The sequence below is a fragment of the Trachemys scripta genome, chromosome 1 (genome assembly GCF_013100865.1).
Source record: "Trachemys scripta elegans isolate TJP31775 chromosome 1, CAS_Tse_1.0, whole genome shotgun sequence".
Lineage (NCBI taxonomy): Eukaryota > Metazoa > Chordata > Testudines > Emydidae > Trachemys > Trachemys scripta.
The window spans coordinates 337,375,534-337,392,928 of NC_048298.1; the positions used below are offsets into that span (position 1 = coordinate 337,375,534).

Sequence of the window (17,395 nt, forward strand, 5' to 3'; positions counted from 1 at the left end):
GCCCCCCCCCCAACAGCCCGGGGGTGCCCCCCCCAAGATCCCGCCCACTCCGCGCGCGCCGCCGCCTCAGGCCGCCCTCACCTCCTCCACGTCCCGCTCGACGGGGCCGCCAATCTCCACCTCCAGCACCGCCGCCATCTTACCCTGCCTACCTCCGAGCCGGCCAGCTACTTCCCCCCGGCCCGCCAATCACCGGCCACGCCGACCTAACGTCCGCCAATCAGCGAGCACGACGCCCCGCCAATCGCCAATCAGAGAATGGAGGGGCGGGACGGCTCCCGGGCCGCCGGCGAGCTGTCACAGAGTGAGAGGGACATCTGACATTTACAACCGCCAGAAAAAAATGCAAAATCCTTTAAAAAAAACCATACATTGCCCGGACACCTCCCGGATCAGAGAGCACAGTGGTTCTCTGATGTCACGCTGTAAAGATCAAGCGTCCTCTCCACTAAGTTCAATTTACGTTTTTTTCTGGGGTGATGAACTTGGGAGACGCTCCCTGCTCTTGTCCCGCCTCTAAGGCTGGGCCTTGGACGTGACGAGGCGCTCCCGAAAGACTACAATACCCGGCATGCCCTGTGCGGCTCCTGACCTTTAATCCCTCCGGCTGCTCCCCTCCGAGAGAGGAAAAAAGCATAATAATGATGGGAGCATCGTTATAATTAGCGTAATAATTGTGGGGTGAGAGAGAAATAAATAAAATATTTACAAATAGCCCCAGCGGGGGGGTCAAAGGTCAGGCGGGTTTTGGCGGGAGAGCGCGGCTTCGTTCCCCCGGCCCTTCGCTCCCGCCTCAGGTGCGACTCCTGGGTAAAGGGGGGCGGGGTCGGTGGGTACGGACCGGGGTGGGGGGATTGTGTGTTTGCGGGCAGCTGCCTGCCTCTGTGCCTCAGGCTGCCCTGGTGGGCCAGGGGTGGGCCCGTTGCACCAGTGGGGGGAGCCGAGGCCCCCCATGGTCTGTGAGGGGTGGGGCGGGGAGGGGGCTGTGGGGTGGCAGGTGCACCGGCCTGGGACAGGGAGCACAGTGGGGTGGGGGGGATTGGGGAGTGATGGGCGTCGGTCGGTCGCTGTGGGCTAGAGCGGGCACGGGTGTCTCAGGGGGGGAGAGGAGGCACAGCTGAGAGTGTGTGTGTGTGTCGTGCTGTGTGGGGGAGCGCGGTGCTGTTGCCTGCGCCATGCTCAGGGTGGCGTAGGTGTAGGGCAACTTTGGGGGCCGTGGTGGGCCCCTGTGGTCCATTTACCATTTTTAATTACAACACTGACCTTATCGTGTTACCATTAAGTGACACTTTAGAGCAGTGGTGTTCAACAAGGGGGTACATGTACCCCTGGGGGTACGCAGAGGTCTTCCAGGGGGTACATCAACTCATGTACAAATTTGCCTAGTTTTACAACAGTGTATATAAAAAGCACTAGTGAAGGCAGTATAAAGTACAGTTATTTCATACATACAATGAATGAAATGACTTGTTTATACTACTTCTCTATATACTATAGACTGAAAAGTGGGGTGCTGCAGCACGCAGGGAAAGAGTTCAGACAAAGGCCTCCCCAGACGGGTGGGGGAGGCAGATGCTGCTGCATGCAACAAGTTACACTCTTCCCCCCCCCATCCCCCTAAGGTCCTCACAGAGTCCTTGTAATGTGCATGGCTGGTGGGGGCCAAAATCGTGGACATTCTTGGCCTGGTCCACCCACTTGACACATTAATTCCCATCATGTTCCAGGCTAGCCTGTCTTGTCCGCAATTTTGAGGTTTATCCAATGCTAGAGGAAAGAGCTCAGTATGGAGCAGCAGCAGCCAAGCACAAGCAAATGGGCGAAGTATGGAAAGAAATACAGAAAGGAATGGGAAAAAGAAAACGAATTTAAAGACTGGCTGAAGCCTGCAACTGGCGACAACGCAAAAGCTTTTTGCAGATATTGCAAAGCCCTAATCCATGCACATTGTGCAGACCTTGTGCAAAATGCAGCAACTGAGAAATATAAATCAAATACAAAACCATTTTCTGTGATGCACCTGACAAATATTGATTTCACTGTCTCAAGACTTTCAGTCTCGACGATGCACCAAGCGGGGCTGAAACTGGCCTGCTACATTGCTTGTCACACAGCTTTGTGGATCACCTCGGTGAGCTTGCCAGGTCAGCTTTTGAAAAAGATATCCACCTTCTTCGCACAACATGCAGGGCTTGAATCAACAATGTTATTGCTCCCTGCATGTTCTACGACCTCATCAAAGACGTTGGTGAGTTCCAGTAATCAGTGGTGATAGATGAGAGCACAGACGTTGTTGCAGTACAGAAGCTTTGCATTGTAGAGCGGTACTTCAGGCCCTCCTTTGGCAAGAGTGTCTCCATATTTTTGGGACTAGTCAGTTTGGAAGGCGAAACAGCTGAAGCTATTGCCACAGCACTTTGGTCTAGATTTCATCAGGTGGATTGGGATTGGGACTGACGGCTGTAGCGTCATGGTTGGCCATAAAAATTCCGTGTACACGCATCTGCTCGAGAAGAATGACAGGCTCAGTCTCATCAAATGCCTATGTCACTCCATCCAGCTGTGTGCCAGTAAAGCGGTAGAATGCTGCCATAGCATCTAGAGTTTTTTTTTAGTCTCCCATTCCATACAGCTGGTTCTCTCACAGCCCCCAGAGACAGCGTGCATATGCACAGCTATTCCAGGTAATGAATCCTGGTAACATGCCACTGAAGCTTGTTCAGCTGTCAGCGATGACATGGCTTTCCATTCACGAGTGTTGTGTGCGCATACTGGATCAGTGGGATGCGTTGAAGCTACACTTCCAACTGAGCAAAGATAAGCAGTGATGCTATGAAGCAGAAGTTCTGTATTGCGACCCTGTGAATAAACTGTATTTACAGTTTCTAACACTGATTCTGCAGGAATTCTCCAGAATCAACAAACTGTTCCAACTGGAATCTGGTGGAAATGCCTTCAAGATGTTGGACGCCCTCCTGTCTTTCTTTTGGGGTCTTTTAGCTAGAATATTGTTTCCAAAGAGCATCCCTGTATCGGACGCTAAACTCTTGGAAGTCCATTTGAGTGATACAGCTAGCCACTGGTTGTTAATTTCAGCGTAATGTTCACCATAGCTCTAGGAGCCGCAAAGCTCGACAAAGCTGTTCAAGACTGTATAAAGAGTAGATGCCGAGACTTCATTCTTGAAGCAGCTAAACAAGTGCAGCGCAGACTACCAGCGAATATCGATCTGTGGAACTCTGTTGGTGTTCAGTCCATTGGTTATTCTGTCACTGGCAAAACCTCAAGTAGTGAAGATCTCAATGATAAACATTTTCAAAGGTGACTTGGGGGCCTTTGATAACCAGTATCAAGCCATCAGCTGACAGAAATGGAAGAACACAGTTGACAAACAAGCAGAGCAGTTCTGGGTGGAGGTCTACAACTTTGAGGACTGTAGTGGCGAACGGTGCTTTAAAGAGCTAGCCCTGTTTGCGCTCCCTCTACTTGCCATGCCTCTCAGTAATGCTGATGCAGAACAAGTGTTCTCGCAGATGAACATTAAGTCCAAGCACCGGAACAGGATGGGTCACCAGGCTCAGAGCAGTATACTGCATATTCGGTACGAGTTAAGATGAGGGGGGCTGTGCTGTAAGGATTTTATTCCAATCCAGGATATGCTTCAATGCTTTACCATGGGAATGTACCACACACAGGGAGCTGATCCCACCACAGATGATGTAGAGACCGAGGATGACGTTTAACTGAAGTTGGAGTCCCACCACTCTACTCATCCTTGCTGAGCTCCCGTAGCTTGTTCTTCTGTTCCCGGCTCAGGTCTTCATGATTCACCGGACCAAAGCGGTTCCTCACACCTTGAAAAAGTCCTGCTGTCTCAGAGGCTTGCCTGGCGGGGTGGCCAGGGGTGGCGACCGAACTGGCGGGAGGCACGTGCCTGGTGGGGCGGCCAGGGTATTTAAAACCAATGTTAAAGATTGGGACTCAGTAACGCCTTTGCTAAAATGGATTCCCAGTGCAAGGGGAAACAAAAGCAAATCAAGTACCTGGGTCAAACAACATGATGTCTTCCAATTTGCACACCAAGAAAAGACATTATGAAGTAATGTTATTTTGTTAAAATAACGACCCAGTTAGCCATCAAAGTTTGTCTAAATGTAAGCTTGTATAGGATTTTCTTTAGTAAACATGATTGTTTAGAGAGATTCTTTACTGAAACATTGAACAGATGTTATATTTATGGAATAGTGCACTGGAATTCAGCTATGGGTCAGTATTTTCACAAAATAGGCAAGGATTGCTGTTGGGTAAAGGCTTTTTTTGTATATTTAGTCTTGCCACTGGAAGAGCACCGATCATTTGGGCCTGAACACGCGATGCAGGGCTGAGTCATCATTGGATGAGACCGAGATTAAGGTTCTCCGCCGAGGGTCACCTGGCGGGGCGGCCTAGGACTGTCAATGCTGAATCTTGACCTGCCTTGCCACAAGAGCCGCTCCCCTGGAGATAGATACGTCATGAGAGTACAGTGCATGCCACAGTATGTTCTCAGGACTCTCCAGGAATCTTCTGCTGGGGCGGCCAGAGGGGCAGCGCTGCCGAGGGCTGGCCCCCGTGTTGTTGTTACTGTTCTGGGTCTTGATGGCACCGCCACGGGCTCCGGCCCGCTCATCCTACTGTAGTTTCTTCAGCTTCTTCAGGTAGACGGGGTGGCTGCTCTCGGTGACCAGCCCCAGGGGAGAAGATGAAGCACCTGAGCTCCAAGAACAGCTCCCCATCAGTGAGCTGCGTGGCCGCCGCCATGTTCCTCTGCTCCGCTACCACGGTGTTTCCTACATGCCCCGGCTAACAAAAAACCCAAGCATTGTTATCCGCACATCATGAAAAATATGTGATTCAAGTCCAGGCAGCAAAAGCAGGAGGGCTGTTGGGGATAAGGGATGATGTGAAAGCAAAGGAGGGTTTGTGTCTGTTCCAGGTTCCCATGGAAAAGAGATGCTGTAATTTGTACATGACTTTTTTTCCCCCCCCCTGAAGAAGTAACAGTTGAGATTTTTTTTTTTTTGTTACAATTATATTGAATTGGTTCCCACAACCCATAGAAGTAGAATTTGCTCTGGGAAATAGATTAAAATTGTCTTCTTTAACTATTTTCACAAGCTTTTTAACTGATCTGTGCATGGATGAATTTCTCATTAGTGGAAAAGCCTAGATGTCATTTTTTTCCTTGCTGAAGTTTCACTTGTTGTTTGTTTACACACCTGTAGCAGTGCGCAGACTCACCCCTGCGGCGTCTCCTGCTGGTCTCTCAGGGAATTAGCTCAATCCAGCCTCCGGCGCACCCTCTGCAGGCCGGTGATCCGCCTTGCCGCTTCGGGCCCCCGTGTCCTTCCCAGGACCCCGGTGCCCTTATCGTGGGTGCTGCCACCCTGGAGGTTTGTACTGAATTGATTAATCCAGTCATGACTGTGATGGAGCAGGGAGCGGGGCAGATTTGACCTGGGAATGTTGCAGGGGGGTTGCATTGGCCGGGGATGGGGGACTTCCCTTGAAGGAAGCTACCTGAGCTGTAATCTGAGCCAGGAGGGGGGTTGGGAGAACTGACACCTTCTGCCCAGGAGACTGAACAAAGGAGAGGAGGAGCAGAAGGGAGGGGGGAGAAAGCTGCTGGAGGAGTTTTGGTTTGGTTTCAGTTTGGGCTGGGTGGTGCAACGCAGGGAACCCCAAGCTGGGGTCTAAGCTCCCTGAACCCCCCAGAAGGACTTGATTGAGGGGTTCTGGTTGTACCTACACGCTCTGCTTGGGACAGTGTTCCTGTCATCTAATAAACCTTCTGTTTTATTGGCTGGCTGAGAGTCACAGTGAATCCCAGGAAGAGGGGTGCAGGGCCTTGAGTCCCCCACACTCGGTGACAATGACATTCACACCTGAAGTTAAACTGGGGTATCTTTCCCATATACACAAGGCCTCTGATCTGGTGGAAAGGAGGGCGCAGGGGATTCAAACAGGCATCTGACTGTGCGTTGTTGAGGCTTGGTCTGGCCAGCACAGAGTGTAATATACAATATCCATCTCCTTCAGTGAAAGCAGAGGGAGGATCATAAATGTTCAGTGAAATTCAAATCCACTTTTATTGCTGGCTGCAAAAACACAGCCCTTGGCAAATGTGCCCGAAGTGAGACCAAGTGGAAACGGCTCCAATCTCTGTAAAGAACCAGATTCTGTCTGTGTTTCTGCCAGACGCTGACGGACCAGATGGAGTGAGAGTGTGTTTCCGGGAAACCCAGAGGAACCTTGGAGCAGGCAGCTGGGAGTTTTCTGAAGAATCAGAAATGGCTCCAGTTAAAATCAACCATGTGGTGTCCTTCACCTCTCAGGTAATAATAATGCTTTTCATCTTCAATTGCAGTTCTTCAATTGGACACAAGGGGGTGCTACATTTCACTGCAGAACGCTGCATATCCTAGTACTGAGAGATCCTTGAATGGAATGCCTTATAGAAATTGAGGGTCTGATCCTCTGTTGGTATAAACTGACATAGATCCAGATTTCCCCACTTTACACCAGCTGAGGATCTGGCCTGGAAAGTGTTGTGAATTGGATACAGTATTCTTCCTGCCGTAAACTGTTGTCTAATGTTTCTGTGTGCTGGTAGGCATCTACCACACTTCACCCCAGCAGTGGCTGCATTTCAGCAGTAGGTAAGGTCTGATCCTTTTGTAAAATCTGTAATGTGCTTTCAGATCATTACTAGAGAACAGTAACTATTGCTGATCCCCCCCACTTCTATCCCCACCCCTCTACTAAGCACTGTGCTTCTGCTTTCTCCCCTCCCCACTGGTTTGGTGCAGGACCCCAGGTATCCAGTAGAGAATCTGCTGCGCGACGATGGCATTCACCCTTGGCTGAGCTGCCCCCAGGATCGGAGCAGGCAGCTGAAAGTGGAGCTGCAGCTGGAACGGGCGAGTCCTATTGGCTACATAGACGTAGGTATGAGAGAGGGAGAAACCGAGACCCCCGACCCCTTGGGGGCAGTCTAATCTGCAAATCTCTCTGGGGTCTCCTGCAATGCCACCGTGCTTGTTTCTACCCTTGAAGGGCTTGTCTTCTGAGGAATCCAGAGGTTTCTAGCTACTTCCCCATACTACCAAGGTAACACTGTGCACTTGTCTCTTGTCACAGCTGTCCCTGTTTTACTGATGGAGAAACTGAGGCACAGTGAGGGGAGGTGACTTGCCCAAGTGAGACAGTGGCAGGGCTGGGAAATCGCCTGACTGCTAGTCCCTTTTCTAACTAGCTGGCCACAAGGGGAAAGTCTCTCCCAGTTAGCAAAATGCTCACCCCATATTTCATGCCAATGGGTGAATTCCAGTCAGTCCCTGTCCCATGCCGGGATCCTGGGGTGCAGACTAGAACAACATCCCTCCTCAAAGCCGCCATTGCTGCTGGTGCCTGGCGAGCCTCTTGTGGGTGCTCCCCGCAGAGAATGAACAGGTCATGGAGACTGAACAGCCCCGCTCGCTTCCCATTGCGCCGGGTGGCTCCCCAGCCGGCTCTTTGGGGCTCCAGTATCAGTGCCCAGATCTGAGGGAGGTTCAGCTGCTCTGACTGGGCCTGACCTTTGCCCCTCCACCTGCAGGGAACTGCGGCTGTGCCTTCCTCCAGGTGGATGTGGGGCGCTCCTCCTGGCCGCTGGACCAGCCCTATGTTACCCTGGTGCCCAGCGCTACGCTGATGACGCCGGCTGACTCGAAGCTGGACAGGAACCGCTCCGGGGTCCGGATGTTTAAAGAGGGTAAAGGGGGCCCCGCTCGCAGGAGTGGCTGCGGGTCACTGGCTGAGTATCATTTTGATTAGGGCTCATGACTGGTGGTGCATCATGCCTGCCCTTCTAAGCCCTGTTCTAGCAAGTAATCACATTTCATGATGGGAGTTCATCCCATCTCCAGGGCTGCCTTCTCTCCAGGTATTCACTCGGGCCCCGCATGATAGGATCTGGGTACCTGAACTGGTCACCCCTGTGCCTGTACGTGTACAATTGCCCTGGGGCGTTATTTTTTCTTCCTCTGAATCAACAAGTATTGGCCACTGAGACAGGATTAGGTGGACCATTGGCGGGAGCTGGGGAAGTAGCCTGGATGGTCCTGATGCGTTGATCTGCTTTGTCATGCTGGGGGTGTCTCAGGGTGTTTCCAGGATGGATTAGGTGTGGTGGCGAGCTGGGGTCCCTGTGGTTGGATCTGGCGCTGTGAGGAGTGGAGGTCCCAGCGGTTAGAGCTGCGGTGGTGGAGTACCAGTTGGGACGGTCCCAGTGGTTGGATCTGTGGAGCTGGGGCCTCATGGTTGGATGTGGGGTGGCAGGGCCACGTTCCTGTGTTGACTGCAAGGCCGTTAGAAGGCGGCAGTGTCTCGCTCCAGGAGTGAAGCTGCCCATCTGCTCCTGCTCTGTCCGCAGGGGATTTCCTGGCGGCAGCACTGGGCGAGAAGTGGGATCGCGTGAGGATCACCTGCAGCCAGCCCTTCAACAAGCAGGTCCAATTTGGCCTCTCCTTCATCCACATCCGCACCCCGTTGGACCCCGATCACAGCCAGGCGACTCCAGTTCCGCCCCAGGTCAGGGCCTGCGAGGGATCCCCATGCTCCTTGGGCGAGGGGGTCTGGGGCGGCAGAAGGAGGTCTCTTGTTGCTGCTGAGGCTGGTGCTCTCGCCCCTTGGTCACAGTGGGGATAGGCCAGTGGCCTGCTCAGCCCGCCCGGCCCGGCTCCTGGGTGCTGCGTGGCCTATGCAGTCGAGTGTGCCAGGTTCAGAGGGGGAGGACGCCTGTCCATTCTCTAGCTGTCTGACGGGGACCAGTGCAGGATTGTTCCTGTGTTATGTGCTCTAGGGCACTGGCCATGGGGGTGGGCTGGATGGGACTTGGGGGTCTCTTCTCTCTCTACTGCTACTGGTTCTCTGCGTGCGCTGGCTCTGGTGGGGGGGGCTGGGGGATATCTCCCATGAGAGCAGGGCTCTGAGCTGTGTTTCCCTCTCCTCCAGACGGGTCTCGAGCCTGCAGCCAGCCCCTGGCTCGCCAGCCCCGCCTTTCGCAGGACGTTTTTCCCGGAGGTGCAGCCGTAAGTACCCTCGGGGGAGCAATCACCCTTCAGAGGGAGGGGCCGCGCCTCGGAGCTGTGGGGCTGGGCCAAAGGCAGTGGCATGCGCGGCTTCCCCTCCCTCCTGGGGCTGTCACGATGCCAGTGACACTCGCATGGGAGCTGCTACTATGGGTCCCAGATGGGGGCTTGCCAACCCCCTTCCAGTGGCTCAGGCTGGGAGGAACCCTCGGTCCTAGTGATTGCTTCCCTTCCCAGGATCCCTCTCCTCTCCCGGCACTGCCTCTCTCGGTGCGCTGTCCCCATCGACTGGGCAGGACGGCCAGGCTGCCACTCGGGGCTGCTCCAGGGGGCTGTTCTCCGCCAGCTGGATCTAGCCCTGTGCTGTGTCCTGAGCTGGACAGGAGCTGAGGGCCCGAAACACCTATGGAAGCTCATGGGCTCTGTGCCCACTTGTTCCGCTGCCACTGGGAGCAAGCCCCTAGGATGCCCTCCAGGCCAAAGCCGTCATGAATGGCAGCTCCTTCCAGCTGGAGTCTCCCACCCCTCCCCACGGACAAGACCCTCCTGCTACCATTGTATCCTAGCTCGGCGTCACCGCATGATAGACTGACCCGCACGCCCAGCTGTGGGGTGGGTGGGGGTCCGGGCCAAAGTCCTGATCACTCCCCTGAGCTGCTGCTGAAAGGGATGTGCTATTGGCCCTGGGGGAGATACCTTCCAGAGTTGGGAGCAGGGAGTGTCCGTCCCGTTCAGGGTGTTCCCTGGCCAGTTGGCAGGAATCACTGGGTCTCTGGCTCTCTCTGCCCAGGAGCAAGGGGGAGGAGGAGGAACTGAAGAGCCGATTGCAGCTGCCGGAGCCCAGCTGTGGGCCTCATCCCCGCAGCCCGACCTGTCTCAGCCGGACAGCCAGGATGGTGCTGTCAGCGGCCCAGTCGCGCAGCCGCACTCTCCAGCCGGGCCCCAGCGCCACCTCTTTGGCCGCTGAGAGATCGGGGAGCAGCCGGGGACAGCAGGGTGAAGATGCAGCCGTGAACCGTGAGTCGGTTGCAGCCATGTGGGGACTCGAGTGGGATCCCCCAAGCTCCTTCGCTGCCCAGCTGAGCTGGGGATACTGCAGCCCTCTCCAAAGCTGTCCCGCCCCCTCGGGTGGGATCAGCAGCTGCTGTTCTGGCGCGCGCTCCCGTAATGATCCAGAGAGCGATGGGCATCTGGGAGGACCTGGCATGGTGCCCTCTGCCCAGCTGGCGAAAAGCACTCACGGGGCCCCATTGCTGGAAGTGCTGCCTATGGACCACGAGGGGCCTGGTTGGATCCTGGGCTTCTGGAATATGCCCAGGCAGCTGATGGGGAATGTCCCCATCTGCCCCGGGTAAGGCCTGCTCTGTCAGTCCCCAGCCAACAGAGGGATGAGGTCTCACCGTTGCTGGGAAGATGAGCACTATTGGGTCCCATCCAGGCTGACCCTCCCCACAGCCAAGGCAGGACTGGCCCTATGCTCTCTGGCGGAGCCCCCAGCTGGCCCATCTCTTCCCTAGAGGCAGGCACCAAAGGCTGTGAAACCGCTCTGATCTCTGGGCTGGTGACAGCCCTCAGAAATGGGCTTTCCACTGGGAGACTGTCCCACAGGAGGAGCTCTCGCTGTCGGCAGCTTCTGTTCCATTTCCTCCCATTGCTCTTCGTTCCAGCCCCCTCCTGCTCTAGCCAGCTCCCCTCTTTCCTTGGGGTCTCAACCCTCCTAGCGCAGAGCCCATGCCCCCCTAAGATAGCTAAGCACCATCAGCCCCTGATCCCCTGGTGCAGACTCCATGGGCTGGGCTTACCTGGTGTCCATCTCAGCCAGTGAATCATGTCCCTCCTCCATGTGTTCGTGGCTCAGCATCGCCATTCAAAACTGCTGCTTGTTGATTCTGGAGCATGGGAAGCTCCCCGTCTCCAGTCCCGCCAAACCGCCTGCCAGAGGCACGACTGCATGTGTTGGTGCCAACTTGGCTTGGCTGTGTGGCCTGGTGGGTAGAGCCTTGGCCTGGGACTCAGGAGACCTAGGTTCTATTCTCAGAACTGCTGCTGGGTGACCTTGGGCAAGTCATTTTCCCTCCTATTGCCTCAGTTTCCCCATCTGTGAAATGGGGACAGCGATCCCGACCTCCTTTGTAAAGCTCTATCCAGGAGCTAGGTACAGTGCTGCTGCTGGTTATTCTCCAGGCCCTGTGCAGGATGTCCATGATGCTCCACCCCTGAGGAGGGTCCGGGTGAAGCCAAGCAGGAGACGAAGATCGCAAGGCACCGCAGGGAGGTAACGGATCAGCCCTGTTGTGTTCCCCTTAACCCTCCAAATGTCCCAGTTCCCCCTTCAGAGCCCAGCTGGCAGCTCCTTCTCTGAGCCAGTGTCCCAGCCCACGCAGAGCCTTCCTGGGGCTCTCCTCTGGGTCTCCATCACAGCCAGTGGGTGCGTAGGACGGGATAGCAGGAATGGGGCGATCCTGGTCCTTCCAGCTGCCGCCTCTGGTGTGTCTCAACAGGCAGGGCAGCGTCTCTGAGCCTGGGCTACCCTTTGGGGTGCGAGGGCCAAGGATGCTGCAAACCGGAGAAACAGCTGCTCCTGAAATCTCTCTCTGCAGGTCAATGCCCAGGCCTGGTACCCAGGGAGGAAGAGCCAGGAGCTGGGGAGGAAGGCCTGGCAAGCTGGATGATGGTGGAGAGGCAGGCGGGGAGATGGGCACATGCCCCATCTGTGCAGGTGAGTGTTCTGGGGTGCGGGCTAGAGCTGCTGTCAGCTATAACGAGTGCCTTAGAGCATGTCCTCCTGCCTAAATTGCTCTCTTTGGAAGGCCCTTTGGGTCTGTCGCACACATGCTGGATCTGTGTGGCTCAAAGGATCCACCCCTGAGATGCAGCCAGCTCTCGGGTCGAGCATGGGAGGCCCCTCCATTAACTCAGCTGGTCGTAAAAAAGAGTGATCTGATTCCTGCCCATCTGGTGGGTTTGCGATCAGTGGGGTGTTCAGCTTGGCGTCTCGCCTGATTCAGTCTCCAGAGCTGGACTCAAAGAAGAGGATGAGCATAGACTTCAAGGCGAGAGGGGACCATTGTATCTGTCTAGTTTGATATGCAAACTGGCCAAAGAACCTCACCCCAGGAGTCCGCCATCCAGCCCAGTAACTTGGTATTGACCTAGAGCAGGGTACTCAGACCTCAGTGGTTCAGGAGCCAAATTAGTGACCAACATTACCCAAAAGAGCCACCGTCTTGTGAATTCAGCTCTTCCTTTACTTCAGTACTATAGAGTCAGATTTAAACAGCGGGATGGGGAAATATTTAGCTTTTATCTCTATATATTATTCTCACAGCAAAATGACTGACCAAATGTTGTTATTTTAACAACTACAATTGGTTAATAACCTAATAAAAGCATCCTGATGGGTTAATAACGTAGATTGGTTAATAATTCAATCACAGTGTTTTAATATCGTGTGCTGCACAAAGCCGCAAGGGACACATTAAAGAGCCAGTTGTGGCTTGCGAGCCTCAGTGTGAGTATCTCTGAAGGAGCGTGTATCTCTAGGGTCTGTTCACACTGCCAGGGGAGGTGTGACGGTAGCGTGGGTAGGCAGACCCGTGCCATCTTTAATCCAGCTCACGTGAGTAACAATAGCAGTGAAGATCCAGCAGCACGGGCTAACGACTGGGGATGTACTCTCGCTGCTAGCCCCTGCTGCCGTGTCTTCACTACTGTTATTACTCGGGCTAGCTGGATGAAAGCTAGTGCAGCCTGCCTACCCGTGCTACAATCACACCTTCGCTTGCCGTGTAGATGGGCCATTAGAGAGACAGCCAGTCTGGGTTGTTACTCCTCTGACCACCATGGGGTGTCTCAAAGGCAGAGGCTCACACGCCGCCCTTAAAACACCAGTAACAGCTCAGTTCCACTTCCATCACCTTTTACTGCTGCGAGGGATTTCCTTTCGCGCTCTCTCTCCCATCTTAGTCGCAGCCTTGCTGCCTTTATTCACAACTTTGCAGAGATGTGGACTAGAAAGATGACCTCCTGAGGTCCCTTCCAGCCCTACGTTTCGATGATTCAAACTTGGGCCTGGTCTACACTGGAAGGGGGGGATCGATCTAAGTTACGCAGCTTCAGCTACGTGAATAACATAGCTGAAGTCGACATACTTATATCGACTTACCGTGGTGTCTTCACCGTGGTGAGTCGACTGCTGCCGCTCCCCTGTCAACTCTGCCTGCGCCTCTTGCCGAGCTGGAGTACAGGAGTTGATGGGAGATCGCTTGGGGGTCGATTTATCGCGTAGAGACTAGATGCAATAAATCAACCCCCGCTGGATTGATCATTGCCCACCGATCCGGCGTAGTGAAGACATACCCTTGCTTACCTAAAAAGTATCCACTTAAATCCATACTTGGGCGCCCCAGTGGCTTGATTTTCAGAGCAGCCAAGCGCCCAGCAATTCAGCCGGCTTCAGCCACACCTGCTTAAGGAGACCCAAAGGGGCGTAGGGAGGTGAGGTTGGTTTCAGTGCCCACGGTTTGTTTGCGGAGGTTGTCGAACACATGGAACCAGGGTTTGAGCTTGGAGGCAGGCTGCAACTACACTCCACTGGCCTGATTCTCCCCCAGCACTTTCAATTGGCTATGGGAGCCTTCGCTGCTGTTCAACAGCTGACGGGGTGCCACCCCAGAGGTGGTTGCATTTCAACGGCTGGTGAATGTGTACGGTGGCTTGGGCTCCTTCAGAATGAAAGCTCTGCTCTAGGAATTATTTTGGGACAGTTCGCTGGCCGGTGTTATACAGGAGGTCAGAGCAGGTGATCCCAATGGTCCCGTCTGGCCTTGGAATTTATGAGAAACACTGTATACATGTTGATTGTTGTAAAGTAATAAACTGCACTCTGTTCATGCTACTGCCCTCTCCTGGCTGGAATCAGAACTGCCCAGTTATGCGGTAGGCCCTATACTAGGAACAGCTGACAGAGATCGAGTGGCAAGGGCCTGGGGTCCCAAGTTCTAACCTTGCTCTCAGCCTGAAGCCCCAGGTGGCCCTGGGTTAGCTCTGCTGTCGTCTCTCCTCGCTGCAGGCTGCTTCAGCACAGATCTCCTTCCCGTTCACGCCTCCACCTGTGGGGAAGATGGCTCCCTTCCAGACACCGCCTGGCCATCCCCGCCACGGGAAGATCCCCGGCGCGAGGAGCCCCCCGAGGCTTGGGTGCCGTGTCCCATCTGTGAGTTCCGGTTCAGCACAGCAGAGGTGGAGAGGCATGCCAGCACCTGTGGGGAGCAGGCAGGAACCCTGGAGACCCCCCACTCCTGGCTGTGGGTGGAATAGGGCTGGCAGGGCCAAGCTGGGCCATAGAGGCACTACGCTGGCACACGCCCCCTATCGCCCCATCAGCCCCGTATTGAGGTATCCCTGTGTCTGAGCCTTCGGGTCACTCTGCTCAGCTGGGTTGGAGCCTCCTTTGGACTACAGGGCCGTCGCCGTCATGGTGACACTGGGACACAGGCCCCATGCCATGGGCATCCTGGAATGCGTTCAGCCCTGGGGCAAATCCATTGACTTCAGAAGGATCACAGCAGGGATGGTCTAAGAGCTTTACGGCACAGAACAAAACGATGGTCCTGCCCCAAATTGCTTACAACCTAAGCGTACGACAAGAGGCAACAGGCGGAGACAGACTAAAAGGGGAGCACAAGGAAACAAAGACTGTATTAGCCAGCACAGCAGGCGGGGGTCTCAGCATATCAGTAGCCTGACCACTGTCAAGTTTTTTGTCAGCCTCACAGCAAAGGAGAGTTGAGGGGGGATTGGAAGGAGGACAATGATGACTCAGCCAGAGCCAGGCAGACGGACACATTCACATACACCTGTGATGCAGGGATGGACTGTTTGCAGTGTTGGTGGAGCTATGTAGGTCCCATAGAGAGACAAGGTGCGGGAGGAGCTACCTTTTATAGGACCAACGTCTGGTTGGTCAGAGAGACAGGCTTTCGAGCCCCACAGAGTTCTTCTTCAGGTCTGGGAAAGGCACTTTGAGTGTCACAGCTAAATACAAGGTGCGACAGGTTGTTAAGCATAAGGAGTTAACACATGTTGGAAGAGACCATTCCAGGTGAAGTGGGCGGCTAACTCCTCTGCAGTCACATGCCAAAGGAGTCTTCGCGGGTTATGGATTGTTGTAATGAGCCATAAATCCAGTATCTTTATCAAATCTGTAATTTTTGGTGTCTAGCAAAGTTAAGAACATAAGAACGGCCAGACTGGGTCAGACCAATGGTCCATCTAGCCCAGTATCCTGTCTTCCGACAGTGGCCAATGCCAGGTGCCCAGAGGGAATGAACAGAACAGGGCAATTATCAAGTGATCCATCCCCTATTGCCCATTCCCAGTTTCTGGCAAACAGAGGCTAGGGACGCCATCCCTACCCATCCTAGCTAATAGCCATTGATGGACCTATGCTCCATGAATTTATCCATTTTTTTTTTTTTTTTACCCTCTTAGTCTTGGCCATCACAACATCCTCTGGCAAAGAGTTCCACAGGTTGACTGTGCGTTGTGTGAAGAAATACTTCCTTTTGTTTTAAACCTGCTGCATATTAATTTCATTTGGTGACCCCTGTTCTTGTGTCATGTGAAGGGGTAAATAATACTTCCTTATCTACTTTCTCCGTGATTTTAAAGTCATGATTTTATAGATCTCAATCATATCCCCGCTTCATCATCTATTTTCCAAGCTGAAAAGTCCCAGTCTTATTAATCTCTCCTCATACGGAAGCTGTTCCATACTCCTAATCATTTTTGTTGCCCTCTTTTGAACCTTTTCCAATTCCAATATATCTTTTTTGAAATGGAATGACCATCTGCACTCAGTATTCAAGATGTTAGGAATTTAAGCTCCCAGGCTCGCCTTTGGAAGGTGTTGTGCAGGTTTCCTTGGAGGATGGGAATTGAGAGGTCAGATACAGAGTGAATGTTTTATGAAAAGTGTCTCATTTCCCCCATGTAGTTGTTATGGGGGACGAGCTTGGGTGGCTAGCCTGAAGCATCCACGCTGCTATTTGTCGTGTGCTGGCTCTGGTGAAGCTAGAGCGCGTCTGTCTACCTGTCTGTCTACCCTTAGATACCAAGGTGACAGGTAGGTAGGAACAGAAGCAGGGACCCCACTTAGAGGGAGGACAGCCTTGTGGTTAAGGCACTGGCCTAGGGCCCAGGTGCTCTGGGTTCTAGTGCCAGTGCTGCTGCCTTGGGTCTATCACGTTATCTCCCTGTGCCTCAATTCCCATCTGTGAAATGGGGATGACAATAAAGCTCTTCAGGGCAGGGCAATGCCTGTTAGCATGTGCAGTGCCTAGCACAGAGGGACCTTGATCTCAGTGGAGGCCTGTAAGTGCTACTTCAGTACAGGTAATAATGGCTCCCATTCCCTGCCTGTAACTCGTAGGACGCATGTAGCAGGTCACACTGAACTGAATTCCCAGGAATAGGGGATCTCCACCCCATGTTGTTACGGGTAGATCCGGAATGGTTCCCTGCTACTGCCCACCGTTCACTTGCAGAAGGGCGGTTGGTAATTTACAGGCAAACACACAGACACAGCTGCCTCCTGATTCTCTGGGGAGCCGACACGTCTTGTTGGCACTGGCAGAGAGGAGAGAAGGAAGCATTGAGAGACGTTCATCCTACACTGCGAAGTTGACGCGGTTCAGGAATGGCTGATTAGTGCTGATATTTACCAGAGCTAAAGCATTGTGTCTCTTGTCCTGTCCCATGCTAAGCCAATCCATGTTAGGACCTAGCTGGCCCCCAGACATTTAAGAGCCTTGCTTTACCTAACAGACTAGTTTTGAAAGATCTGGGGAGCACTGGGAGCTGCAGGGTCCTGCTAGGGCATCGGCAGCTGTGTCTGTGGCAGTGCAGTTGGTCTCCAAGCAGGGATGCTTTTTGTCAGCTCTTGGCCAGTCCACGGCTCTAAGATTCCAGAGGCTAAACTAAGAGAACCAAGCACCTCTCGGATTGCTGAGCAATTGCTTCACATCTGTCAGCTGTTCTTTGGCATCAGTCCAACCACGATCAAATTTCCAGATGATGCAAAATCAGGGGATGGGAGCAAACGTGCAGGTGGCCGGAACCCAAACTAAAGTGATCTGGAGAGATCAGAGCAGAGGGGTCTGCAGGCAGCGAGGGGACACTGGATCCTAGTAAGAATAAAGTCCTTCAATCAGGGAGGAGCTCACTGGGCCATTGATACTGATTTTCAATAAGTCTTGGAGCACTGGGGAAGTTCTAGGGGAACG

General features: G+C 53.7%; 2 protein-coding genes across 3 annotated transcripts in view; one reads left to right on the plus strand and one right to left on the minus strand.

The window, feature by feature from the left end:
- RNF121 (ring finger protein 121) overlaps positions 1-163 on the minus strand; it is a 53,934-nt gene extending 53,771 nt beyond the window's left edge. The window contains exon 1 of the mRNA XM_034759241.1: positions 82-163. Within this exon, the coding sequence (XP_034615132.1) occupies positions 82-138 (57 nt within the window). The 5' untranslated portion in view covers positions 139-163. The remainder of the gene's footprint in view (positions 1-81) is intronic.
- Positions 164-588: 425 nt separating this feature from the next.
- LOC117871350 (short transient receptor potential channel 2) lies at positions 589-15,351 on the plus strand. 2 transcript variants are annotated; one of them, XM_034759242.1, is made up of 11 exons: positions 589-797; positions 5,265-5,432; positions 6,238-6,374; positions 6,849-6,987; positions 7,637-7,792; positions 8,453-8,610; positions 9,034-9,110; positions 9,901-10,127; positions 11,295-11,385; positions 11,711-11,829; positions 14,182-15,351. In XM_034759242.1, exons 3-11 carry the CDS (start codon positions 6,330-6,332, stop codon positions 14,427-14,429), a joined length of 1,260 nt encoding a protein of 419 aa, XP_034615133.1. In that variant the 5' UTR covers positions 589-797; positions 5,265-5,432; positions 6,238-6,329; the 3' UTR covers positions 14,430-15,351. The 2 variants fall into 2 exon arrangements, with proteins under 2 accessions (XP_034615133.1, XP_034615134.1); XM_034759243.1 differs by lacking the exon at positions 5,265-5,432 and having other exon boundaries at positions 748-797.
- The last annotated feature ends 2,044 nt before the right edge of the window (positions 15,352-17,395 follow it).